Below are 27,480 nucleotides of genomic sequence, written 5' to 3'. Positions count from 1 at the left end.
TGTCTTAAGCTGAACCGGTTCGCTGACTGTCAGCTAATAATGAACGGGAGTCGTATTTTCTTAGAAAGCTGTAAACAGTTTTATTATTAGGACATCAGCAGCAGAACAAATAGTCAGAACGTACATTCATCAGAAACACACAAAACACCTGCTGGACAAACACCTGTCTAAAAGTCACTTAGTGTGTTAAGGTTTTGTGCTGACACTCACTCCGGTCTATGTACAGGTGCTACATCAAACCATGCAGAGCATGTGACTGGCTGCTAGCTATCAGGTGATCGAACAACCAAGAGAAGTGCAGTGCAGAGAAACAAACCAGATACATTCAAATCAGACAACTCAAAAGAAAGTGAAAGAGTTTGAAAGGAGGTGGGTGTGATTGTGGGAGGGGTCACATCTCAGTCTCAGCCAATAAGCTCTCACCTAGACCTGATGTCAGCAAGACCATCTGGGGGCTGGAGTCTGTGGGGTTAAAGAACGACACGTTTAGAGCTGTGCAGCAGACGTCACACAGCAGACCACCAAGTCTGAATGTTTTCAAATCATTCTGCAACTTCTAAAGCTACCGACCAGTTCTGAGATTCATTTCCTGTCACCAAACACTCACTGCTTTCATTATCAGCCTTCACACAAATAACCCATCACAGTCAATGATCGACCTACTTCTTTATCTGATGAATGAGGTTAGATGGAGACTTGACCTTGTGTTGATGGAGAAACTACCAAATGATGAAACGGTGTCAGAGGTGCCAGCAGGTAGATAACCTGTGGAGAAGCAGACTAGCTGTCTGTCCTTGTTTACTGTCTTTATGCTAAAGCTGCTCAGCTGTAGCTTCAGACTCAGCATCATCACATACATCTATCTACTCATTTTGATCTTGTCTTTGAGGGAAATGAATCTTAAAACTGGATTGGACACTATTTTCTTAATTTACTTTATTTCTCATACATCGGCTATTTAGTGCACATCTTGGTGTATAAGACATTTTTAACACCTTATGCATCTAAAAAGTGGATCCCATGAACCAGTGGGACCAGTATACCAGCATAAGATGCACAGACAGGTTTTTCATTGTGTTGCAGTATTTTACCCAGAAGATGTCACTTGAAGAAGTAAAGTGAGCCCTTCGCTGTGCAAAGCATGCTGGGATACACAACATAACAGTCTAGTGACGCCACTCCTACAGCTTTTCTCTCTCATTAGGTCGTAATCATGTAAATAAAGGACACAGTGGTGCACTGTTACAGTATGTAAATAACTTTGACCAGAGGGAGGGGTGGCAGGACCAGGCGATGGGTCTGTGTGTACCTCACAGCTACCAACGCTGCCATGAGTTGATGATGTTGTACAGACAGCTAGGATGATGAATATGGATGGTAATAGGAAGATCTACATGGTTACACAGAAACTGTATGCTGCATAATGCGATTAAAGTCTTCAGGCAGGAAGACAGTTTGAAACATTTTACCACTGAGGGACCGACCCGAAACAGAAAAGATTTGACTTACGATTCAGATTTATATTTATATAAATAAAAAGTTTCAGTGCTCGCTCTATTTTTATTTACAAAATCAACTTTTTATAAAGTGTACTACAGTGTTGAACTTCAGTGACCAATTGCAAGTTGTCTGGTCAGAAAATGGAAGTGTAACTCTTAAAAGAGAGAGCTGATTCTGACACATCTGAACAAGTGGACTCAAACAGCATTTAAACAGCTGTGGTAATTTACTGCACCGTTAGCTATCAAGCTAACCCTACACCAGTTCAAATGGACTCTCACCAACCTTGCTGGTTTCATCACTTTATCAATAACTTTATATTAAAGGTCACAATAAATAATCCTTAACATATAATGAATGAAGTACAGGTATCATGACGGACGTGCTGACAGTGACACAGACTTGGTGCTATGTTAACTCACAATGCTAGCAGGAGAAGTGCGATAGCTGACGTATTACCTGCTAACACGTCACTTTTTCTGATGCTTTGTTCATCAATGTTCTCCAAAAGGAGTACAGCTTATTATACATTATCACACTTATTACTCAGTTACTTATTTAAACACTCAATAACCCTAACCCAGATATCAATTTGGCAATCTTTATATTGATTTAAAGTGATTATATCACTTCAGTGAAAACAGTCTTCTTGAAAAGGGCTAACTTAGCAGCAGTGAAGTACTCAGTCCAGGACTCAGACTCGAGTTAGACTCCAGTCCAAATTAAATTGAGTCTTAACTTTCCAGATTATTGACTCCAGCACTGATGACTCAGACTTGGACTCAGACGAAAGCATTGATTGCATTCAGACTTAGAATATAGAGGAAGACTCTGCCTGATTTGCTGATCAAGAATGTTCTATTGTTTTTGTTTGTGTTTTTGTGACGCCCTAACAGTTTAGAGAGAGGGCTGGTAGGCGTGTCCAAAAACCATCCTGTCCAGCAACAGTCACTGCCAGGGTGCTTAAAAACATGAAACAAACTGTGTGTGTAACTAATAAAGACTTAACAGCAGCAGAGCAACTAGTTCAATATGTAAAAGAACCACCGAGAGGAAGACGGGAGCTAGCTCAAACTTTAACAGACATCTGTCCAGAACGCTAACGTTACTTGATTGTTGGTAACGTCACGGTTAGTGCTGCTAGCTAATGTTAGTCTCTGAAGTGACCGGCACAGTGCGCATTAATGCACAGTGCTGTCACTTCATTTACCATTTAAATCTACAGACATGTCGACAGGATCAGTCACAATCTGATGTTAATAAATGTTTAATAAATTAAAAGTCCCACACAGTCAGTCCAGGTTCAAACAGTCAGTATGAGGAGTCTAACAGCACTCCTCTGTATGAATCCTCAGGTAGTCGGGACTTGACTCAGACTTTACTATTCTTTTCTGGTGACTTGGACTCGACTTGGATTCATGGTTTGGTGACACATCAAAGCTGTTATTGCTGACATCAAACTGAACTCCTCTGCATGTGGTGAGGTAAAAAAGGTGAACAGGAACATGTGAATCAGGTTTTCTGCCTCGTCACTTCTCCATTCATCAGTCCTCAAACTCCGACATGTCCCACACAGGTTTCGTTTAGGGTTAACTTTATGCACCATCTTTAGTTCTGTACATTTCTCTGTCGTGACCTACAGTTTTTGTGTTTTTAATCCCTCATCCCACCATCATATGAACCTGACTGCTTCCTGCACACTGATATGATGACAGGTAGATAACAGAGACTGAGATTAGGGCCACATCCTTCACATGTACCAACAAATTCAGAGTCTTGCCCTGAACACAACCGAGCAGAAAGGACACTATCCTAAGTTCTGTTTCCTGCTCTGGACCAGGACCGGTACCGGTTCAGAACTTCAGCCCAATCAGGTGCATGGGATCACAGAGCAACCACAGAAGAAGTGCATCATCAATTACTGACTCACAGGTATTGGATTACAGATTATATTCTTTACGCACTGGGATTAGATAAAACAGTTAAACCAGATTCACATTTAGACCTCTAGTATACAGAGCACACAACATCCTACCATCACTGGGGACATCTACAACCAGAAAACCAGGACCATACTGGGTCAGAGCCGATGGGTCATACCGGATCAGCTGTCACATAATCAGATGTAACTAAGCCAAGTGAAACACAACCCGGCCTACACGTGGATTATCTGAGACAGACCGGGTCATACTGGGCTGAACCGGGACAAACACTGACACCAGGATTAAACTAGACATGTTGATCCAGTATGTTGAGCCTTACCAGTGGAACCAATGATAAACAGCATCAGTATGTTTTATAAACCAGTAGAGCCAGTGTGGTGAACAACACCAACAGAACCAGTGAGGTACTATGGGCCATAAGAACCAGTATTAGCTCCTGTTCCAGTGGAGCCTCTGTGTTAAACCAGTATTATACACTGAAAAGTAAATGTGGTTCCCTCCTGCAGTGCTGGTTCTGTGGGCCTACTGGTTTGTGCGGTCTAAACCAATCCTGCTGTCTCTGAGCTAACAGTACAGAGGGAGAGGTTGGTCAGTCTATAGGTGAAGACAGGGGAGTAATCAGCCCTTACTGCTGTGTTGAAGCCAGGCGGGGGGCTGGTATTTGTCTCTGATTTGCTGGTACTTGTCTCTGATGGGCATCAGGGCGCTGCTGGCGGGACCAGAGTGAAGGGACGCTCTGTCGTCATCGTCCTCTCCTTCAGAGAGCAGGTCACAGATCTGCTGCTGCAGCTCCGGACTGATCTCGTTCTCTGCCAGGACCAGAACCCGCAGACTGGTCGGGTAGTTCTCCACCATGTCCAGGAACACCTGAAACATCACACAACACTTTATTGATACAAAAAGAAGTAACATGTGTGAGACAGCCGGAAAGGGGCCTCGATCAGCTGCGATGTACCATGGCACTGTGGTACAAAGCTACCTCACTACTATCATTAGACCTGCTGCAGTTTAATGGCTGAATTTAAAGATGGATGACACATCTCCACTCGCTCACACTGCACAAAGGAGAGGTCGGTTACGGCCCTGGCTGTAAATATTTTTTATTTTGTCTTCTGTGAGGGCTTTGATTGGTCAGGAACTTGGGCTGATGTCACATACAGGACTAAACTGAGTACATCAGGTGCAGGTGTTTCAAACAGGGAACCACACTTAACACAAACTACAAAAGGAGCTCTTTGGTTGACAGTTTTGAGATACCAGACTTGTTTTTAATGCGTCTGCTGTGAAATATTCCTAAATCAGTGTCAGTGTCTGTAGGAGTGTGGATTCCTTCATAACATCAATGTATTAATAAACCAGGATCAGAGACAGAGAGTCTGAAGCGTGTTTGGTCTGTGCTGTAGGATTTTCAGATCAATGTCTCCCTCTACTGGACACACAGCAAATGACTGAAGCCTGAGAGCATCACACTGACACCGCTGATACAATAGAAGGAGAAGAAGAAATTAAATGGAAGAGAAGGAGAGAGGAAGAAGAGTGTGCAGTGTGATTGGTCCACCTGTGCGGACTGGTTGCTCAGTCCAGTTCCTTCCAGATCCAGCACCTCTAGGGTTCTGCTGGACGCCACAGCAACTGCCAGCATCCCAGCAATCTGATCACCTGGAAGAAGAATCAGAGCCCGCTTGTTCAGAAGGCATAATCTGAATTTTAACCATCCAGCGTCCGGTAACAGGTTTTATTTAATTTATTCATTTATTTCTATTACATAATTTTCCAGAAACACAGTCTAAAGGATTACACAATCCAGATTACCGGCACTCTGAAATGACATGCTACACATTTTGTCGACCCTGTCTGGAGTCTATTTTGCATCATCACCTGCATCATGTGCATTATCCCACTCAGTATCCAGCTACCAAGTAAATATACAGACAAGATGACACTAAGTCTTGATCTATGGATGATTTCATTGATTTTTAAATAATTTTTATTACACAGTTAAAAAATAGCCCTTCAGTTTTGACATTTGATTGGGCCTCCAGAGAGATGGTACCCTTATGAGCCTACATGAGGGTCAAATTAACATTAAACTGAACCTTTTCACTCACAGTAAAGTCAAGCATTAGCGTTTTTCTGCTGGCATTTTTAACGGATGTACAAAATAATTTTTCTGTTGGAATTTTCTTTTCTCTCAACCAGTCCTGTAGCTCTGCTAAAGCTCATACCCTGTTACAGTATGTAGTTTTCTTTAATTTGGTGGAAGTCCCTTTCTCTCAGCTCATAGTGCCTTAATAACATCCCACACCAGTTTCTGAGCTGTTTTCAATTTCTGTTCTATGCTGCTGACTGTAGTCATTAACTAATCTAAAGATGTGTGCTCTCCAAATGAATTAAGAGTGATGCTAAAAATAATCTCTGTGTCGTTTTTGCCACATTGTCAACAGAAAGAGGTGAAATCATAAACTTTGTAAATGTTTTGGACTACTTTCTGCGTTTGTTTTTATTTGATTACCTTTGTAATAGAGTTTTAACCAATCAGAATCAAGTATTTAACACATAAAGAGTAGTGATAACGGCAACAAAATTCAAGGTTGTGACATTTGCTTAATTTATGTTAAAAGGTGAGTCAACGTCAAAGCTCTTAGAAGAAGGAGAGCTGAATGAGGACAGAAATGTCACCATAAATATTCCCGCAGAAGTCCTTCACTTTATCTAAGGTTACCTTCACTGAAAATTTTCACTTTAATGTGAATTTTAACATATAAGTAAATGTTCAGTTTTTTAATTCGTCTCACAGTGATGGAGACTGAACAAATGTGGAATCAAGGTCTGCTTTTTTTGTAGCTGGTTAGACAAATCAGATATAAAATCATCTTTAAATCAATAATTCATGTAACCTGTTCATATCTTTATTTGGTAGGCCGGTAATAAACAGGTTAGTGTAACGTGAACCTGCATCACCTCGAGTTCTTGCTCACCCTGACGGGATTCTGGTTTACATAACCATCTATTCACTTAACATTACCCCTCACTCCCAACATGTCTGAACCTACACCTCAATAAAGACAGGTCTTATCTCTAAACTATAACAGTGTATCTGCATTGTATGATCAGTCTTTAATAAACATGCACCATGCAGTAATAGTTAAGAGATGCTGTTACCCAGTGGGTTGTAGTCCAGGTTGAGCACCCGGAGCTGTGAGCTATGAGCCACAGCGATAGCGAGTCGGGCCCAGCCTTTGGAACTGATTCCTGGGTTAGCACTCAGAGTGAGCTCCTTCAGACCTGCACACAGTCACAAACACAATAAGGACACTCTTTAAAGACTTACTGTGACTTTTAATGGGACAAACTTAGACTCCATGTTTGATCTGTACTTTTAAATCCCAACACCTCTGTCCAGGAACAAGAGTGTGGCGGATGGTGGGCTTTAAATGTGATCTTTAAATGTGAGGGGTATGATGTACTTATATATATATAGCTTCTGAATTTGAGCTTTTTGAACACCTGGTACTTGCATTTATGATATATTAATTAGTACAGATGGAAACTTCAAATTGACTACTGAGAATCTTCCCATAAACTTGTATCATCTTGAAATATATCAGTGGTTTAGACTCAGTGATTTTTTCTGATATTAAAGCCGTATTGTTCATTATTTGCTTGCACAGACACTTTCCTCTCTTGATTATTTAAAATAAGGAGTTAAATCCCCTCCATCAGCGTGAGGTGGCAGTATGTGGACATCTGAGCTGATGAATTCAGGTTGTCTGAGCCTGAAATAACAGAGTCCCATGAGGCTAAATGTCCTCTATTGAATATCTGTCCAGTTTCCTCTGACTGCAGACGTTTCATCTGCAGCTCAGTTACAGTCTCATTAATAAGGATGACTGTGAAACCGTTCTTTCTAGTCTTCAGTTATCTTTTAGAACACTTTGCTCATCCTCTGAGGAGGACACGTGTGTCAGACAGGTTACTGGACGTGACAGGTGTACTGCTATATAACTGTGCTGAGTGGCAGGTGGCTAATTCACTCCTCCCCGTGGGCACCCTGTAGTGTTGTTAGGTTACTAAGGTGATCCCGGCTGATGCTTGGATGGTACCAGGTGGTTAATGTGCTGTGAGAGGGTGAGCATCTTCTCAATTTATACATAGAGAGCCTCATTCACTGATCTCTTCTGAAGTTTCTGTTCTTAAATGTGTAATTAAGAAAGTTCCTGAGACAAGTTTGAGGCAGATTCACAACCCTGTTAATTGTTCACATCTGTGGTCAGGGTTCCCACTCTTTTCCAGAGATCATTTTCCAGGACATTTCCAGGACATTTTCGTTGATGATCAAGCTGGTATGACAGTCTAAATTTAGTTCCTAATTTAGTTCCTAAATAGTCTAATATGTTCCTCTCAGTGGAAGTCTACATTGAAAGACATGCAGTCTATGGCTATCCATGAAATCATCTCTTACATGCTTAAAAATTATGGCAAATTGGTTATAGAATAATGCAACCACAGATGTACAGTACTTAAATGATGGGCAATTCTCATCTCAGCTTTCTCTTTTCTCAAAAAATATATAATTAGCTAAGTAAAAAAAAAAAAAAAAAGAGCCAGCAAAGGAATCTGGAAGCTACCTTACTGAAATAAATAAATAATAATAATAATAATCATCAGAGGAGAACAGAATGACAAAGATGGCCACAAATGTTTCTCAACTCAAACTCAAAATATACCGGCTTTATCGTGGTTAAGTCATGTTGGAATAATTTTACAGGACAACAAGTGATTTTCCAGGACATTTGACTTTTTCTCCCATTACCCAGGTGTTTTCCAGTACTGGAAAACTGGTCAACTGTTTCCCAGGTTTTCCAGGTTTTCCAGGACGCGTGGGAACCCTGGTGGTCTTAAACTGATGAGTGCCATGTCCTTCTGAATCCAAAACTTACGCCAGTTTTTCCTATTTAGCACATAACATAACTTTAATGACTGAATTTCCCCCCGGGATAAATTAAGTATTTCTGATTCTGATTCCAATGCCCATAAAAGGACATAAGATGGCAAGGCTTCTGTTCACCATCCACTGTTTGCAAACATGGACGGTGCCTCTCTATCAACATGAAGCCAAAAAGCTGTCTCGATGGGAGCAGACGTATTGGACTTGTGCCGTAATTTGAAGCCAAGGTATGCACAGACATGATCCGGCTGGTGATGAACCGAGTCTGCTGATCAAAACTCAGATTCAACTTTGAGATAAAACATCACATATGCTCAAGTTGGTACAGATCCTTGTGTTGATTTGAAGCAGAAAATCACCGTTATACAAAGGTCAGTGACTCTAGTGTTAGTGTTGGTTGTGTTTTGTCTTCCTCTGCTCTGCTTACCCGATAAAGAACGCTGCAGGAACCCCTTATTCAATAAAAGAGCTGTCAATCATAATGTCACATCCACGCTTTTTAACAATAAATAACTAACAATATCTTAACTTTTTACAAAAAGTGAACTCTCAGACATACAACAGCATGATAAGGACTATTACGACAGAAACCAGTGTGGGAGCTGTTGTACTGTCCATGTTTTCTTACAGTCTGTGGTGTAACAGACACAGACGTAACAAAGGTAAAAAAGGAGAGAGAAGCCAGGAAGGCCCAATTTAAAGTCTAATAACAACAAGACACTGGACTCAAAATGTAAGAGAAACTTTAGTAGATCTCATTCGGAGGTAACGAAGCTGGGAGGGAACAACAAACGGAATGATAGTGCTGTGAGGAGTCGATAAAAACACACATCAGACAAAGTGAAATGAAAAGTCTGATCTGAAATCTGAGGCTGATCCCTCTCATTATTCCGTCTCAGAGTAAATGTGATTTGTCTTTGTTCTCAAAGCTGCTGCTGGAAAACGAGGGAACATCTTAATACTCAGGTGAAGGACAGGTTGTTGTTTCTGTGAACAAGTGTTCTCTTTGAAACATATATTTAGAAACTGTTGCACTGGCATGTCAGTACTTAAACGAGTAAGTTCTTTAGTGTTCAAAGATTTTGTTTAAATATTTGCACAAAGCTCAGATAAGAAAACCTAAGGAACATCAGGATTCTCTTAAAGCTGTTTATGCAGGTGTTGCTCAGCTAGTACAAGTTTCTTGAGTGTTATGGGGGCTGTAAGAGTTTTGTGAGAAGGAGGTCTGGGTTGGTTGTGGGAGTCTTGTGTTTTATAGGTTGTTGCTTGCAGGTTGCTCTCTGGTTGTGTGGTGCTGCAGTGGTTATGAGGATGTCTAAGGTGACTGCTGCTAAGTTTTTGTTAGTACCTGACAGGTTTTAAAAGGTGAAATATCACACTTTTTTCATCAATATATATTGGTCTAAGAGGTCCCCAAAACATGTCTTTAAAGTTTATGCTCAAAAAAACACTTTGAAATCAGATTTTGGCATGCCTGAAAACCCCTCTTCTTCAGTCCTCTTCAGAACACTCTGTTTTCCCTCTGACCAGGCCCCCTCCGGAAGTGGATGTGCCTCGGCTCTCCAGCACGTTGATCTAATGTTTACATGTTGGCTGAATATACACGGCTGCTCAGAGATCGCGTTACTTCAACCCTCTGAATCTGATCCTGACGGAGAGGCGCCTGTAGCAGGACCTTTCTGAACGATTGGTCATAGATTTAGTGTTTCTTGTTGTTTTATTTATCAGTATGTAGACGTGTGTCTTGGTACACAGCTACAGCTACAGCTACAGCTATGAACATGTAGCTATGTGGCTATGCTAACTAGCGCTAGCACTTATCCATGACAAATAAAAATCATCCACTAGATCTTCAAATCTGCAGACGTGGGGAGTAAAACCGACCTCTGCCAGAAAGGCAGCGGGACCTTTTCTGAAGGATTGGTCACAGATTTAGTGTTTCTTGTTGTTTTATTTGTCAGTATGTTGACGTGTGTCTTGGTACACAGCTACAGCTACGACATGTAGCTATGTAGCTATGCTAACTAGCGCTAGCACTTATCCATGATAAATAAAAATCATCCACTAGATCTTCAAATCTGCAGACGTGGGGAGTAAAACCGACCTCTGCCAGAAAGGCAGCGGGACCTTTTCTGAAGGATTGGTCACAGATTTAGTGTTTCTTGTTGTTTTATTTGTCAGTATGTTGACGTGTGTCTTGGTACACAGCTACAGCTACGACATGTAGCTATGTAGCTATGCTAACTAGCGCTAGCACTTATCCATGATAAATAAAAATCATCCACTAGATCTTCAAATCTGCAGACGTGGGGAGTAAAACCGACCTTTGAGTTTATTAAGACAGCCTACAACTAGCATGCCTCCCTCCTAAGCTCCTTGTTAGCACACGTGTGTGCAGGGAATGAAAAACGGAGGGGGGATTCAGTATTATTTTATACAGTCTATGGGCTGAACAAGCTCCGAGCTCTGACTCCGTGACAGACCGGATATTGTTGTTACGTAACAAAAACACGGAAGTCTGAAACGGCTCGTTTCACACACATTTACAGAAAGGTGTAGAAATCAAAACAGGGGCAGAATGGATTTTTTTCATTCTCGGGGGGTTTGTAGACATGCCAGGGACACATATTTCAGGTAAAGAACCATTAAAAAGTCAATTTTGCATGATATGTCACCTTTAATCTGGTTACATTAAGGACCACTGGTAGAACTAGCTGGGTGCTAGTGTCCAAGGAGGGGATTTTAGTGGTACTCTGTGGGGTCCATGATGTTGTCGTAAAGAGCATGTCTGAAAACCTGAGGTGTACCTGACTTCGCTCCGTCTGGAGGCAGCATCCCACAGATCAGAGCCAGCGCCTCATCTCCAAGCATGCAGTCCCCCAGATCCAGACAGATCAGCGTTGGGTGGGTCGACAGGGCCGAGTTCAAGGTCACCAGGCCGGCGTCCAACAGCGGGCTGCCATGCAGACTTGAGAGAGAGGGACAATGTTTTCAAACTGATCCCTTCATGACTAACACGTGTTTGTATTCAGAGAAGAGTTCAGTGTTCTAGATGTATTAAAATAAATAGTTGTGTGTTCTTACAAGAGGGTCTGCAGGGACCGGTTGGTCTTGAGGGCGTCTGCCAGGTGTCGTGTCCGGTTGATGCTGGAGACGACGCCCAGGTTGAGGTTGAGCTGAGCGATGGAATGTGACTCTGCGACACTCCGGCAGACACGACCAAAGTCACGGTCAGACAGCTGGCAGCCGCGGACGGACAGCAGCCGAACGCTGTCCTCCTTCAGACTCTCACAGATATCCTGAACCTCAGCCGCTGACAGCAGCTCCCCCGTGATCTGGATGGAGGCCGGCAGCATCCTGGACAGGACTGGGAGCACTGGAACAACTGGGGACATGAGGAGGGAAAACACAAACTGTTAGACACTGAATAAGAAATCAAGACAGCATGTAACTGAACACTCTTGATGGTTTCAGGTGATAAACCCTCAGCTCTCCTGACATCTCCTCCTGTTCAGACTCTTTACACCAGCTTTAGCTTCTGATCACAAACTCTCAGAATAAATCAAAACACCATTATGTGTTAGAAATTTAAAAAATAAAGCTTTTCTTCAACAACTTATTCTTATCTGAGTTTTTATTTTTAGGATGTTATGTCTTTATTTTGGAGGACTGGACAGTAGATAGAAGGGGAAACTGGGAAGAGAGAGGCAGGAATGGAACATGGATGTGGTCTGTGTGACATCAACCATTTGTTTCTGAAGCCTATCTTTGGTGGTAGCCATATTGGAGATGTTGACTAAACCTACTTTCGGTCAACCTAGCAAGAGGCAAAGAGGTGGAGTTGAGGCGGCATTTGACTTCTTTGCTAACAGCTACAGTGTGCCCACCTGTCAAGTCAACTGTGCCTCTAATTATGCAAAACTCAAAGCTGTGTACGTTCAGTTGTGGGTCTGTTACCTCCTGAAGACTAAGAGCATCTGTCTGGTGAAATATCAGATAATCAGATTATCAGTGGACGTCATCTTCAATAATCCTCACTAAGTCCCTCCCCTCATTCGTCCTGGTTGCTTCACCTGACACTTTACAAACATGATAGAGATCTTAGAGGTTTGTGGAAGAATAGGTCCGTTATTTGAGTCTTATACAAAAAAAGTGAAGCACTAGATGAAAATTCAGTGGATTCATCCATCCTTCCTCTTTGAGTCACATCCACACTGGGTCTCTGAGAACATCATGGGGACACCAAGACTGAAGACGTCAGTGAGAGTGGCTGTCATCCACCAGTTATTACTCAATGGACGTTAATCCCCCTAGAACTACAGAAGTATGGTTTTAAGGTTCAGTTTTTGTAGAGATCAAACTAACATGTAAAATGCAGTTGGTAAACTTTCCAATGTATTTACTGTTAGATCAGCTGTTTGTACGGAAGCCCTGAGCTGAAATCAATCCACACATTTGGTCCACTCATTTTTTTAAAATTAATAACGAGTCATTTTGTTCTTTCCGTCTCAACTTAATTACCTCGTTATCTCGATGTAATGGAGCATGTTTGCTGGCTGTGCGTAATAATGAAAATGTTCTTCTGATTTAGGAAACAAAACAATAAAGCCCGACTTATTCTTCTTCGTTGAATCTACAGAGTAGCATACACAGGCTCGCAGGCTTTCATAGCCCTTGCTTAGCCTGACGTGCACCTCCTCAGAAAAAAAACTATGTTTCGAACCAGTGCAGACAGCAAACCCTACGATTTTTCTGCTGGGTGTATGTATTTCCACATTTACAACATTTCCGGTATTGCCCCCATCGTCCTCTGCCTACACGCCACACAGCAGCATTCCACCTCCTCTGACATCTCCTCTCTTTTCTTCTTTACAATAAATGCAATATGATCGACTGCTGCTCAATATTTATCAGCTCCAACTCCAACACAATACGCTTGGATTCAGTGGCTTTAGTTCCCTATGCACAAACAAGCAGAGAACGTACAGGGACCAAAAACTTGCGATATGACTGGCATAGCAATCGCACAGCGAACGAGCATTTAGACAGGGTTTTGTGAAATGACCCAGACTTCAATACCCAATTATGTAGTGCTCACATTAGCGCAGGCCACTATCATGAAGCTACAGTGACCGCTGAAGTATGAACCAGGCTCAAGCTGGTCACTGTGACAGGCCTGATCACAAGATGCCGTGTTTCCATTTCCTACATAAATAAGACGAGTTAATCCTTAATTCTGTTTGTTTTGTGCAACTGCAACATTTGTAATACCAGATATGATCACCTGATGTGAAGTCAAGGTCTAAACTACAATAAACTAGTTATCACTGGAAAACCAAGCGACAAACTGCAGTTCATCCAGCGTCCACTTGGGGCTGTCTGCACAAGCCATCCATCCATCCATCCATTATCTTGACCGCTTATCCCATTAGGGGTCACGGAGGGCTGGAGCCTATCCCAGCTGGCTTCGGGCGGAAGGCAGGGTACACCCTGGACAGGTTGCCAACCCATCACAGGGCTAACACAGAGAGACAGACAACCATTCACGCACACACTCACACCTACGGGCAATTTAGAGCGACCAATTAACCTGGTGAGCATGTTTTTGGACTGTGGGAGGAAGCCTGAGAACCCGGTGAGAACCCATGCATGCACGGGGAGAACATGCAAACTCCACACAGAAAGGCACCCGCCCGGCCGGGGATTGTCTGCACAAGCCAAAGAATCCCATTAACACCGGTGTTACATCGATAAATTTCACAGAAAAATTAAACACATTTAGAAAAAAGAACGTTTTCTGTATGTAGCTCTTTTATGTTTTTGTTCCCTCTGTGCAGATGGTTGAATTTATACTACAACACAGTTGTTAATATATTGTAAAAGCTTAGAGATATTCAGCTGCATACATTTGTTTAATTAGGAGCACGGCTGATTAGATGGATTTGTAATATGATGATCATCATCATCATTTGATTCAAAACTCATTTTTCAGAAATCAATGGGTGATGTCACTGAGACTACGATCATGTTTTATATGGAGAAAACAGAATACATAGGTGGTACAGATGTATGTCATCTTAGGGCTCCCGTAGTTTCACCATTTCAAGTCCAATCAGTCTGTAAACAGATTTACTGTCACCAATATCTGTTTCAGGATGGATAGCCATACAGGGGAATAAAAGTCAAATAAATAAATAAACAAAGCAATGAGTAAATAAACAAATGAATAAATAAATAAATAAATGAATGAATGAATGAATGAATAAATAAATGAATGAATGAATGAATAAATAAATAAATGAATGACTGAATAAATAAATTAGACCTATCTGTGTTGTTTATTAACCACTGCACTAACAATAACATTGTTTAATTGTTGCTCAGGTTTCTCTCTGTGATCATTAGAGTTGGCTCCATGTACTCATCCAGACATGATGAAGCTAATCAGTGATTGATTTGTTACCAATAGGTTCTGATCTCGATATAAGGGTCGACTAATCAGTTTGTGTTGATTAATCAATATGTTCCATGCCAACACATACACCTGTGCTAATCAGTAATCGATTAATCTGAATTATGTGTGAGCAGGAGCAGGGATGGATCAGGTTTATCAACAGCTGTAGGCTCATAAATGTGTTTTTATAAGAGTCTTAATGAACCTGATAGAAGATGGATCAGCTCACGCGGGGAGGGTCGGCACTTTCACACGGTGATGTCATCATTAGCTGCTCCGGTGCCTTTGATCCCGCCGCAGGCCACGCGCTGCTTGTGATCAACCGCGGCGGACATCAGGGTCGATCGATCCCGGACTCGATGGATCGGGTTTGATCAGCTGCAGAGAGCGGGACCGCAGAGAGGGGGACCGGGAGGGTGGTGCACGGGTGCCAGGCAGCGGAGTCGGTGTTGCGGTCGGTGCTGCTCGGTGAGTCCCGGTGTGTTTCTGCAGGTGACAGTTACTATGAGAACCAGAGAGGAGAGGAGAGGACAGAGGGCTCACTCAGAGATTTTTTCATGGGACCAAAGGGGGGACGGGCCGTACGTCACTGAGGGGTGTGACTGTGACCATGGACTCTATTTATTTTAGAATATAACAAATATTTGTATTAACAATAAACAAATAAGGGCTGCGTGTTCAAGAACGGGGATTATTCTGTTTTTTATGAATCATTATATTACATTTAAACTAAATAAATAAATAAAAACATAGAATACAAAAGGCTGAAAATGGGGTTTGTAATTATAAGTTAGATCATTAATGACAAGATATCTATCATAATTTACACATAGCCTAGCTTTAGGCCTCTATTTAAGTTGTGAGCAGTCATAATGTTAAATGAGGCCAAACCTCAATAAGAACAATTAAATCAACATTTAAATGTGTTTAATTCATCCAAGTATAAAATGTAGAAGAAAATGAATAAATAAAATCACTTACATTGAACAAATATATATTTAAATGAATGATACATTATTAGATAAATTAATTTATAATTATAACCTATGGATATTATTAAGCTTTCATAACTTCCATAGACAAAGTACTAATGTGAATAAATAAGTATTAAATTAAAAATGCCATGTGCAGTGTCAGATTGTAGAAGCTGCTGCTCCTCTTCTTTTTTTCATGGATCTGTAAAAATGCACCACCAATCCCACCACATTTATAAAGCAATATCTGTATGTAATTTCTTTAAATGTTTTAGGGGGACTATAGAGTAATATTTAAAGAAATGACACTGATAACAAAAATAGTCTTGTGATATATAAAAACTCTTACAGCCCCCATAACACTCAAGAAACTTTTTTTTTAGTTTTATAATAACAAGAGCATCTTGACAGTAATTTCTCATGTAAGTTGTGAATATAAAATGAAGACATGGGGATACAGATTAATTTAACATTCTTAAATTTATTATAGCAATTTTTTTCTGAGAAAGACTATCAAGTATAGTTTCATTTTTCATCTTAACATATCTTCAAATAAAAAAGCTTTCACTGTGGTTTTATTTCATTTGTAATGGTTTGAAATCACATTTTATCAACACTTTACAAAATCCTGGACTATTAAATATCAAAAAGGTGTCAGACTCATTGACTGTGTAGGGCCAGCCTCTTTAAATAGTCATGGAGAATCAGATCAGAGTGGTAGCTCTTCCTTCACGGACGATCTCTGCAGCTTTTTGCGTCACATGTCGTTGATCCTAATTTTGACTTCCCCCTGCCTGTGCTGTCACTTTGAAGTGACCGCGAGACCATACCTGTATTATTAATGATAACATTTATGTGATTATCGATCAGAGCTGCGTCTGATTCATCAGGTCGTGCCTGTCCTGATCACAACAACTAATCATCTACGACAACTTCCGGTTCTTCTTTTAGAAATAAGAGCCTGGACCCAGCCAGGTGTGTTTTTTATTCAATGTTTTTAAATAGGTATTTAAATAGTGGTTCATATACAAATTTTACGATGGGGCCTGAAAGACAACAGTCTGCAACTCGAGGTTTTAGGTCCAGGTTCAGATGCACTTCTGCAGGTTAATTCGAAGACAATAAAAATTGTATTAATGATAATTGATAAAATAAGAAAAGTAGGCTGTTAAAAGTGCTGGTGATCCTTAGTAGTAAAATAAACATTCATAACAGATGCCTCCATTACATGTTATTGTTCTTTGCCTGCATAAGTAATTATTTCAAAGTTGATCTTGTTGTTGTGCCTCAGTGTTACAGAAATATGCTGCTTACATATTGTCATAATACAATCCTGTCTTCTGGAAAGTTCTTTTATGTATTTCTGATTTGTGCTGCTGTTTATGTTTTACATGGAATTACTAAAGTTAGTGTTTACTTTAACATTCTTTTCCAGTGAATGTGAAGGTTCATCTTTGTGCGTTGAGATTTGGTTTATGCAGATGCGACAATCCTTATTGCAGCAGACGCTGGTTCATCTCTGGTGTTTTCCCCCTCTCTCTTTGCTTCACATTTTTACTGTCTCTCTCTCAGCTGTCCTGTTTAATAAAGTCAAAAGTACCTGAAAAATTAGAATAGACTCAATACAATTGTGTATTAAGAGCATGTATGTGTGCAATCCATAGACTGCAAATAAAAAGGTGCATTCAGGTTGGTAATTGATTAAAAAAGTGCAAAACCAAAGAACATTTTTTTATTTAGATGTGAGAGTGTGATGAAGGTTAATTGTTTTGAAAAAAACAAAAAGATCTGTGCAAAGATCTATTGATGTGTACACACTAGATATGTCAATCAGTAGAAAAATATAAATAAATATATAATTAGATCTGTAAATGTGTAGACAAATCTGTATGTCTACACAGATCAGGACATATTAAAAATGAGGGTAAAATAGTCCTGAATATGAAAATAGATGTGCGAATATGCAGACACACTTTAAAATGCACAGGGCCAACACAGATCTGTAAATGTGTCATTAAATGTACTATACAAATCAATGGTCTAGTATTTTAAAGAGCCTGAGGTAACATGTAAGAGTCAGGGTGAGTCATCAGGTATTACACAAGCAGGCCTCTTTATTTGTCATCTTTCAGCTCTGGACTATTAAAAGTTCTCTGCTGTGGTACGCGGTACAGATTTTTAAACGTGTGGTGGTCACTAATTATATGCATGGACATTTTTGCTTCCTCCCCTTATCGACTGCTGGATCACAACAAACGCCAAACCACCTTCACTGCACCTTTTGCTGCCCTGAACTGGTTTAAAGCGGAACGTCCAGGAAGGTCACATCTTTTGCACATTGTATATGCTCCCCCTCGCCCATGTTATCACCAGGCGTGGAATATCACTCTGTTGCTTTACTGATGACACACATCTCTACCTCAAACCTGACTCCATTGCCTCTGCAGTCATGGCATCATCTGCGCTCAGCACCTGCCTAGAGGAGATGAAGGTGTGGATGAATCACAACATACTGCAACTTAACAGCTCCAAAACTGAGGCTTATTTCAGTTCACACCAGGTCCAGTCATCTCTTATAACCAATGTATCCTTCCCTGGCCCAAACATCCCACTTTCATCATTAATCACCAAACTAAGTGTAGAAATTGACCCTCACTTGACCTTTGAGGCACACATCAAACACCTGGGCCAGAACTCTTCCTACCACCTCAGGAACACCTCAAAGCTCCGTCTCTCACAGGCTCTCCAGGATGCAGAGAAGCTCCTCTACTGCAATGCTTCTCATCAGAAGTTCCAATATGTACAAACCAGCACCACTAGGATCCCGATCGCCCGTCTGGCTTCATTGGCAGCCGGTCCACCTCAGTGTTTAATATTAAATATTTCCCTAAGAGTACTGCTTGCGTCTTCTCTGGTAACATAACAACTGTCTCTGGTCTCCTCAGGACTGAGCTCTGTACACTTGGGTCCTCAACCTCTGCTGCTCCACACCTGTGAGATACCCTCCCTGACCAGCCGAGGGCACCACAGACTGTTAAACCCCAAACTAGACCTGAAGACTTCTCTCTTTGGAGGAGCTTTCTCTCAGTAGAACAGACTCTGCTTCACAAGTCAACCTCATATTACTTTTTAAAAATGTAAATTAGTTGTTGGTTTAAACGGTTTTTAAGCTCATTTGTTTTATAAACACAGAACTTTCAGCTTTGTTTCAAATGTAAAGTGTGTTTTAAATGTTAAGTTATTCATCATGAATAGCAAGAAACAGGATCACACATGCTGTATCAAATCAATACACAGAAAGAAGTCCAGCATATTCATAAAGTCCACCAATTTGCTTCTACCTGTTGACAATGTGGCAAAAACATTAATGTTTAGCATCAGTAAGTAATATCGAGTATATTTTATATTTTGTTAATTTATGTTAAGTGCAAGGTAAGGCGAGAGGAGGAATAACTGTGCAGAAACTAGTGAGGGATGTTCAAACACACAAGCAGCTGAGTCGAAGAGACGATTACCAAATTAAAGACAACAGACAGGAAGCAAACACAAACTGCAACACGGTATGAGCTTTAGCTGCTTCAATAAATGATGTCTAAATTAACTAAATCATCTCCAGATGGAAACTTGTTTGTATAACTCCTTGGTATCTGGGTATAAGCTGGATAATGTATAGTGAGCAGGCGGTAATGCTTTGCACCCTTTAAGGATTCTGTTTTGCATACTCAGAGCAGGGTGCAGGGTGTAGGGAGACATATGTGCGTGTGAGTGAAAGTGATTCATCTCATGTGCAGCTCAGTCCCCGGGCTGCCCCGATTGGTCGCCATATTGCTCTGTGAACTTCAACACATGTTTTCACTTACAGACTTTTTTTTTTCCACTGGGGAGGAAGCATGCGGGCAGTTCCTGACTGTGAGTCATCGCTGGTGCCCAGACTGCAAGCACACGCTCTGAGTTGTTAGTAAAAGAACGGGTTTCTCTTTTCAGTCTTACTCTTTCTTTTCTCTGGACTGGAGCTGTTTGTCAAAGTTTTGCCTGAGACGTCGATGTACTGAATATTTATAATGAAACATCAAGGCTGAGTCACATCCTCGCCTCAGGACACTGTTGGAGCGTGAGTTTGCATGACTTCTTTTTACAGAGGCTCTTTGTTTTCAGTCTATGATGAGAGAGTTTATTTTTAGCTCTGTAACAATCAAAGCAGCATGTTTCTCTCACATACTTTCTTATTTTGTTAAACTCTTTGTGTTTAACATTTCTCTTTTGTTTCTCTCTCTGCAGCCTGAAGTCTATATCAAGCTCTCTGCTCTTCAGCGAGTCTCAGTGAAGACTGATCATGGCTGCTTATGCACTCGTGACAGAGAACTTTAAGTTTGTGTCGCTCTTCTTTAAGAGTAAAGATGTGATGATCTTTAATGGTCTGATTGCTCTGGGCACTGTGGCCAGTCAGACTGCCTACAATGTGTTTGCCTTTCACTGTCCATGTTCCTCTGGGAGGAACTACCGCTATGGCCTGGCTGCCATCGGTGTGCCAGCCCTGGCACTTTTCCTCGTAGGAATAATGTTGAACAAGAGCACCTGGGATGTGGTGTCTGAATGTCGGCTCAGAAAGTGCCGGAAGTTGTCCGGAGCTGCAGGCTTTGCAATGATGGGAACCATCTTCGGTCAGGCTTTGGTGGCTCCTCTAACCTGGGTGGTGATCTCTCTGCTGCAGGGCCAGGCGTACACCTGCGCCTTCAGTGAGTTTGTCAACGCCACCACAGTGGAGGGTTTCCCCTCATTCAAAGGAGCAGAGGTCATGGCAAAGTTACCTTGTCAAGGAAGTGTTCCAGAGAAATTTCAATTCTTCTGGGCTGAAATTGAGCGACGACTGAAATATGAATCTCAGGTAGTGAATTCTCCGTCCTCTTGTTTTCCTTTTGACTCAGTTTTGTCTCTTTTGTGTACTCACAACCCTTCTCATAGTAACAACCCTGCACAACAATGAAATGTTGCTGTTATACACTCATTACTGAGGTGCGGATCAATCAGAACAGGCAGAAACAAACAAAGTGCACACTCCATGCCACAACATATTTTAAAGAAGCACAAGGTTTCAGTTTCACTTGGATCTGATGACCGTTTACCTGAGAAGAAACAACATTTCCTGATCTGTCAGGACTGTTCATGACTCTTCTTGTTGATAAAATGCCCCCCTGTGCAGAAACAAACAAACAAAACATACATGTATGTGCATGTATGTGTGTGTGGGCGTGTGTGTGTGTGTGTGTGTGTGTGTGTGTGTGTGTGTGTGTGTGTGTGTGTGTGTGTGTGTGTGTGTGTGTGTGTGTGTGTGTGGGTGGGTGGGTGTCAGAGCCAAATACATTGTATTCCTTCATCAATGTCCAACAACTACAAACACATCAATGAAACTGTGGATTTTTTTTAGCTCTAGTCAAAGATTTGTGTCTTTGAAACCCAGCGAGCTCCTCAAACAGGAAGTTAGAAAATGTTTCTGGACAGACTAACACATGGTTAGTATGAAGCTATACATGGGATTTGTTTACAATGAGAAAATATGAAATATTATCAGGTTGCATAAATACCTACCTTTAAAGTATGATAAAACTTTAGAAGCCTGTCAGTGCACTAGTATAATAAAAATAAGCTTTCTTGGTTTATTGTTATTTTTAAGATGAAGGGTGATTTCTGCCAGAGCTCACTGAGCTGCAGAGGAAATACATCGAGCACAGAAAGGAAATCATTAAAGGAGGGCTGCTTCCCCTTATCAGAGGCAGGTTAGACGAGCAAGAGGGATTAGAGTACAGGACTGAACTGATGCGGCTGTGAGGACAAAGACAGATGTGACTGAGAGACAGGTATATTGAATGGAGAGAGGGAAGCACGTGTGTTAGCGGATGGGATGTAGAAAAGATTAAGATAAAGTGGATGCGTTTGGACAGAGCAGGAATGATCAGTCCTGAATTGAACAAGAGTTCAATCAAGAAACCAACCTGCTAAGACAATGATATAAACTCTGAGAGCGATGGTTACCTCCTCCTCACAGTGCAGCCAGCAGTCAGGTATAAATACGGCCATGACTTCCTTCTGTGAGAGGCGGTCTGATTAGCAACTTGAGAAGTGAACTGGAGTCGATGGTGAGGGCGTTGTTAATTGTTTGTTGGCCAAATTAATTTCTGACACTTTAAAAATACTGTTTGGCCTGCAATGTACTTTCACACAGTCTATTCCCCAACTTCATGGCCTTTCCTCTTATTGCATGCATGAAATGGTAGACCTTATGACCACCTGTGTAATCTAATGCAATCCAATTCAACAGCTCTACCACTAATTCTGCTTTAAAGACACTTCTACAGTTTCAGTTTTTATTGACATGTCAGACAGGCGATAATTTTGCTTAAGCTATATTTATTTTTGTAGTCACGCATTCTAACCTCGACTTCCGTCTGTGAGAGTTTCAAGTGTTGCTTGTCACTCCGATCACACAGTTTGATCACATGATTTGAGAGCTTTGGTTCTGCTTCAAGGCCTCACTTGTTTAATGTGAGATGATATTACACCATGACATTTATACAATCACACGCTGTGTGGAGGCCTAAGAGCAGAATGTTGGCTGCACATGCATGCAGATAACTGTTTACAGACTTTAATTTAAGCTAAGTCCTTGTTGGGTGACAGCAGATGGGTTCTGGGGTTGCATTACAAAGGAATGCGTTTGGCCTTTTTTGCTCTGCACACAGCGTCTTCCTGTGGACAGCCTGTGGCAACTGAAATGCCAACACTACTCATGTTTCAAACAAGAGCCACGCAACTAAAACCCTTTCAATACCAAATTGTAGTCTCTCGTCTACAGGCTCTACACTTTTATCTGCGTCTGCAAGTGCAGCCAACAATCTGTGTGTGGATTCTGTGTTTTTATGTACAACTACAATCTGTTACAGTATTTCTCAATTGCTAAAACACATTTCTTTTTTTTTTTGTGATCAATTTTTTATTATAATTTTTTACAACAGAGAAATCCAAAAACCAAAAACAAAGTTTACACAAACAACAAGAAGAAGAGTACAGGAGAGAGGGATCATGTCCATTGCCGATGTCAGATGGAGGATAAGGAAGCAGAGACCAAAAGAAACAGGCGAACAGGAAATACATCTTCTCTCTATAGGATCGCCATAGCACGAATGACAAACATAGGTAGGCAAAAGAAAATTAGAAATTAAAAAAATTAAAAGAAACAACCCCACCCACTCCCCCCCTTCTGTATACAGTAAAATAAAGTAAAAACAAATATAAATGAGAAGCACATAACAGTGTAATCCACAAAATCAAACTGAAGTGCTGACAGTATCTACAATCATTCGACCACAGCATCATGTCTACGTGCTGGGTCAGGCCACAGGACTTCATCCACATCACGGACCACATTCTCCCTGGCCTCCTCTTCCTCCTTGACCACCTCTTTCACGCACTCTTCCTCTGCCTCTCAGATTACTGTAATAGAGACGAGAAAGCTGCCTCTCAGACATTTGAGTGTAATGATTGAAATATTGCTGCCAGGTTTGTGATTAATTTAAAGGTCATTTTAAAGTAAAGACAGCACGGCACAGACAGGCGTCAAACAGAACTTTTCACTGTGAGGAGCAAAAACAGGCAGAGCAGACAAAGGGTATCATTAACCAGCCAGGACAAATGTATCAGACACTGTGCCTTCAGACTTTAAGGTGTTAACTTCATGACTCTCTGTTGTTTTCAGCTCTTAGGCTGGCTGCTGGTGGCAGTGATGTCAGCCTCAGTGTTCCTGATGCTGTGTATGAAGCGCTGCTCTTCTCCTCTGGGATACCAGCAGGAGGACTACTGGTCCCAGTATCGATCTGAAGAAAAGAGCCTCTTCCAGCGCACGGCAGCTGTGCATGCGCGCCTCCTGGCTGCAGAGAACATTAAGAACTTCTTCGGCTTCGTGGCTTTAGATCAATCGGAGAAGGACGAGCTGGCTGAGCACCAGAGTGCCAGTCCTATCTGCAGCACGAACTGGAACAGAGTCACTGGAGTTTATCTGTACAGAGAGAAGAATGGACTGCCTCTGTACAGCAGGCTCAACAAGTGGGCCACGTACAGCCTGGAGAATAATGTGGAGGCCATGGACAAAGAGATGGAGATGTACAGCTGACTATGAGTTTGATCTGGACTCTGGTTCATGCACAGAGGACAGAAGCTGCTGAAATATGTAATAGATAAATGAGTTTGAAATGCTGTTAAATGTACCAAGGATCGTGTCACCATCTTTTATAGTCTTTTTATTAAATTAGGACATATTTATTTAAGTATTTGTCTTAAAGCTCATGTGAGGAGTTGGAAGCTGGTTATTGAACAGACTGACATTAACACTGATGCCTGTTTATGATCTACCAAAGCAAACAAGACCATCAGACAGAAGACGGATTACTTCTGATAAGTTATTTTTCATACCTGTCTATGCTGCCACCAGGTATACCTGTCAGACTAGGGGATTAATATCACCCTGCAAAAAAAAAAACCTTTTCTTCACTTTTTCACATCAAAGATTCTTGATGAGTGAAATGTTCTACTGTTATCAGAAAGCAGGAGGAAATGCATGTACAGGACAGGGTAAGCAAAGAAGTAGCGCTTTGTCCAGAGGGGGAGCTAAAACTTACACGAGCCAAAAGTTCCTTACTGGAGCTTTAATTTGATTCTCTTTGTTATTTCATTTTATTAGTTTATTGTTTACGTTCTTAATTGACATCCCGAAATACTTCTCAAATTATGTTTTTATTTACCCTGTTTAAATTTTTACATTTATATTCTTGAATGTATCTTTTCATCCCTAGATGTGTTATTTATCTCATTTTGGGAGATTTTTTTTTTACTTTATTAGTGAGGACAGCTGAAGAGACACAAAATTTGGAGGTAGGAAGGCCATGGAGGGGAGTGTCATTCAAAGTGTATCACCCGGCCATTTTTACCTTTGATGATATTTGTATGTGCTGTGGGCTAACAACAATCCACAACAACACCCATATAAAATAACAAAAACACCTTAAAACATTTAACAAAAGGGACTTAATATAAAATGACATAAAAGTTTGAAACATTTCAACAAAGATCAAATAGGGCAGCAGTCAACACTCAAAATACCTCTCTCCTAATACAGTCTATGCTCCTAATACAGGCAGTAGTGGGCTTTTAAAGAGACACACAGAACAAACAAGCTGCATCAATATGCAAAAATATATGAAAATATGTTTCAGAGTAGGGATCTAAAAAGACAGCATTCAAATATCTGAATACACAAAAAAAGACAAAAATAAATTCAAAACTTCCAGAATAATTACAAAAAAATGAATAACAAATAAATAAATACTGGATTTGAAAAAAATGGATTCATCAAAAGTGATTTAAAAAGGTGAATAATAAAGGGGACATAGAAAAGGTAGTTTTCCAAACTAATTTAAGTTAATGAGGCAGAAAATCAGACCTTCCTCTTCAGGTCAATAACTGTGACTCCCACAGTGTGAGAGGAAGGTGTTTGAAATGTTAAAAAGGTAAAGGTTAATACGTAAAAAAAATGATATTATAATCTATGTTTTAGTTGATGCCTACATGTTTATTGAAAATAAAAGTACATTTATAATAGTGTTTTATTCACTTTGTTGTTTTTGTTTTATTTTGACAGCTTTTGTCCTCCAAACAGAGACCGTGATCATAAAGGCAAGATGGGATCGTTGTTTTTGAGTGATGTTGTGTTTCAGTGCTGGATCGAGCAGATACAGAACATTGATTGTCTAATATTTCATGCTGTTGTATAGGAGGGACACTCCTCAATTAAAACAACTCAGAACTGAAACATGAGGTTCCTTTTGTTCACCACTAGCTTCATGGCGTCACAACTACAGTCTGATTAGTGTTACAGAAGAAAGCTCAGGTGATGTTTGTCTGCTGGAGAAGCTAACACTAATACAGCCTGAAACAACAGGAGGGAGGAGCTGGGACACATTACTGGGGACAGAGATGTCCCGAGTGACTGCTGAACAGACCCCGGGTAGGCCAGAGAAGATGGATGGATGGATGGATGGATGGATGGATGGATGGATGGATGGATGGCTAGATGGGTGGGTGGTCGGATGGATGGATGGATGGATGGATGGATGGATGGATGGATGGATGGATGGATAGATGGGTGGGTGGTCGGATGGATGGATGGATGGATGGATGGATGGATGGATGGATGGATGGATGGATGGATGGATGGATGGATGGACGGATGGATGGATGAATGGATGGATGGATGGATGGATGGACCACAGTGAGCCTCTCAACTGTTGCACCAATACCATTCTTGAGGCTAAAAGAATAGAGCCCTCAGGACCATTCATACAACTTCAAGGAAAGGTTATTAATGTTTGCAGAAAATGTAACTACTTGGACTGAGTTTCTTTATTTTCTGTTTATTTATTTATTTATTTATTTATTTATTTGTTTGTTTGTTTGTTTGTTTATTTATTTTTGCAACATTTTGCACACCAGTATCCTGTGCCCTCCATTTCAACACAAACAAATGTTCACTGGAAGTCAAGGGAAAGTTTTAAAGACATGTTTGTGACTGTCTGAGCCAGCCTTTATGAGGCTGTCCTTTGAATTTAATTTCTCTTACAGCATTTTCTTTTTGACAAAGAGGACACTGTCACCCTCTGAGAGTTCTGACTTCTGTTTGCTATGGTTACTGTGCAGAGAAGGAAGTGTAACTTACACGTGGGAACCCCTGAGGAAGTGGTGTAGGCAGCTCATGCAAGGGGACTATAATCACTTCTCACTGTCACACAGAGCTGCGGTCTCTGAACGTGACGCTATCTTTGTGTTTTGGCATGAAAACACCCAGCGCTGTGATTCACTGACAGAGCAAGGTCTGTGAGGGACAATTGTGTTTGCCGTTGGCAATAAAACATGCACTCAACAGGCAAACAAACAAACAATAGACCATAAAGAAGATAATCGAATGAATAAAAGTCAAATGAACAATTAAAATAACCGTAAAAAATAACACAGGCACACAGTTTGTTTGAAAAGCCAGTGGCGTGGATTTCAGCTTTAGATTTGACTGTTAAGTAGAAAGCTAAGCGCCTGTGCTTCTTCCTGTTCTGGAAACGTGTTAGTCATTTTAGGTAAGTCTTGATGGTGTCTTAATTTCACTTTCAGTTTTTTGAAATCTGCATTTTGTTTGTGAAAAAGAGATTTCACTCCTTTTCTTTCACATCTAGAAATCATTGAACTAGGTCCTGGTCCAATATTCGAAGTGCTTCTTGATCAGGACCTGGTTGAATTTTGTCAGAAGAATAAAGGTTTCACAAATCTGAATCAGTGCTCTAAAAAGTCTGTCGCCTCTCTGGGATATTCTTGTCCAGATCTGACAAGTCTAGGATTAGTGGTTCTGGATCAGGACTTCCCCCTTGACAGCTGCACCAGAGGCTGCGAAACAAAAGCTAATTCAGCGTCATGCTTTCTCTAAAGTCTTTCTACAGGTGTGTGAGGTCATTCAGGGTCAAACATGCAAATTGTCTACACACTGTAATGACACCCTGCAGTTTGTTGTGATGTCTACACGTGCGTACAGAGAGACTGAGGTGGATTTTATTACAGAATCACTAAAAC

At 41.0% G+C, this 27,480-nt stretch overlaps 2 protein-coding genes across 2 annotated transcripts; one reads left to right on the top strand and one right to left on the bottom strand.

The window, feature by feature from the left end:
* Positions 1 to 55: 55 nt before the first annotated feature.
* On the bottom strand, positions 56 to 15,368 carry lrrc73 (leucine rich repeat containing 73). The gene is made up of 7 exons (XM_034682511.1): positions 15,051 to 15,368; positions 11,476 to 11,776; positions 11,199 to 11,359; positions 6,606 to 6,728; positions 5,002 to 5,102; positions 4,073 to 4,310; positions 56 to 462 (listed from the first exon to the last, which is right to left on the bottom strand). The coding sequence occupies exons 2-7, from the start codon at positions 11,745 to 11,747 to the stop codon at positions 392 to 394; spliced, it is 966 nt and encodes a 321-aa protein (XP_034538402.1). The 5' UTR covers positions 11,748 to 11,776; positions 15,051 to 15,368; the 3' UTR covers positions 56 to 391.
* A 4,382-nt stretch (positions 15,369 to 19,750) lies between these two features.
* LOC117811751 (calcium homeostasis modulator protein 2-like) lies at positions 19,751 to 25,678 on the top strand. Its single transcript, XM_034682195.1, has 3 exons — positions 19,751 to 19,930; positions 20,098 to 20,704; positions 23,570 to 25,678. The coding sequence occupies exons 2-3, from the start codon at positions 20,153 to 20,155 to the stop codon at positions 23,981 to 23,983; spliced, it is 966 nt and encodes a 321-aa protein (XP_034538086.1). The 5' UTR covers positions 19,751 to 19,930; positions 20,098 to 20,152; the 3' UTR covers positions 23,984 to 25,678.
* The last annotated feature ends 1,802 nt before the right edge of the window (positions 25,679 to 27,480 follow it).

This window comes from Notolabrus celidotus, chromosome 4 (genome assembly GCF_009762535.1).
Source record: "Notolabrus celidotus isolate fNotCel1 chromosome 4, fNotCel1.pri, whole genome shotgun sequence".
NCBI lineage: Eukaryota > Metazoa > Chordata > Actinopteri > Labriformes > Labridae > Notolabrus > Notolabrus celidotus.
The sequence above is the reverse complement of the archived record's forward strand: the minus strand, read 5'-3'. Positions and strand labels throughout refer to the sequence as shown.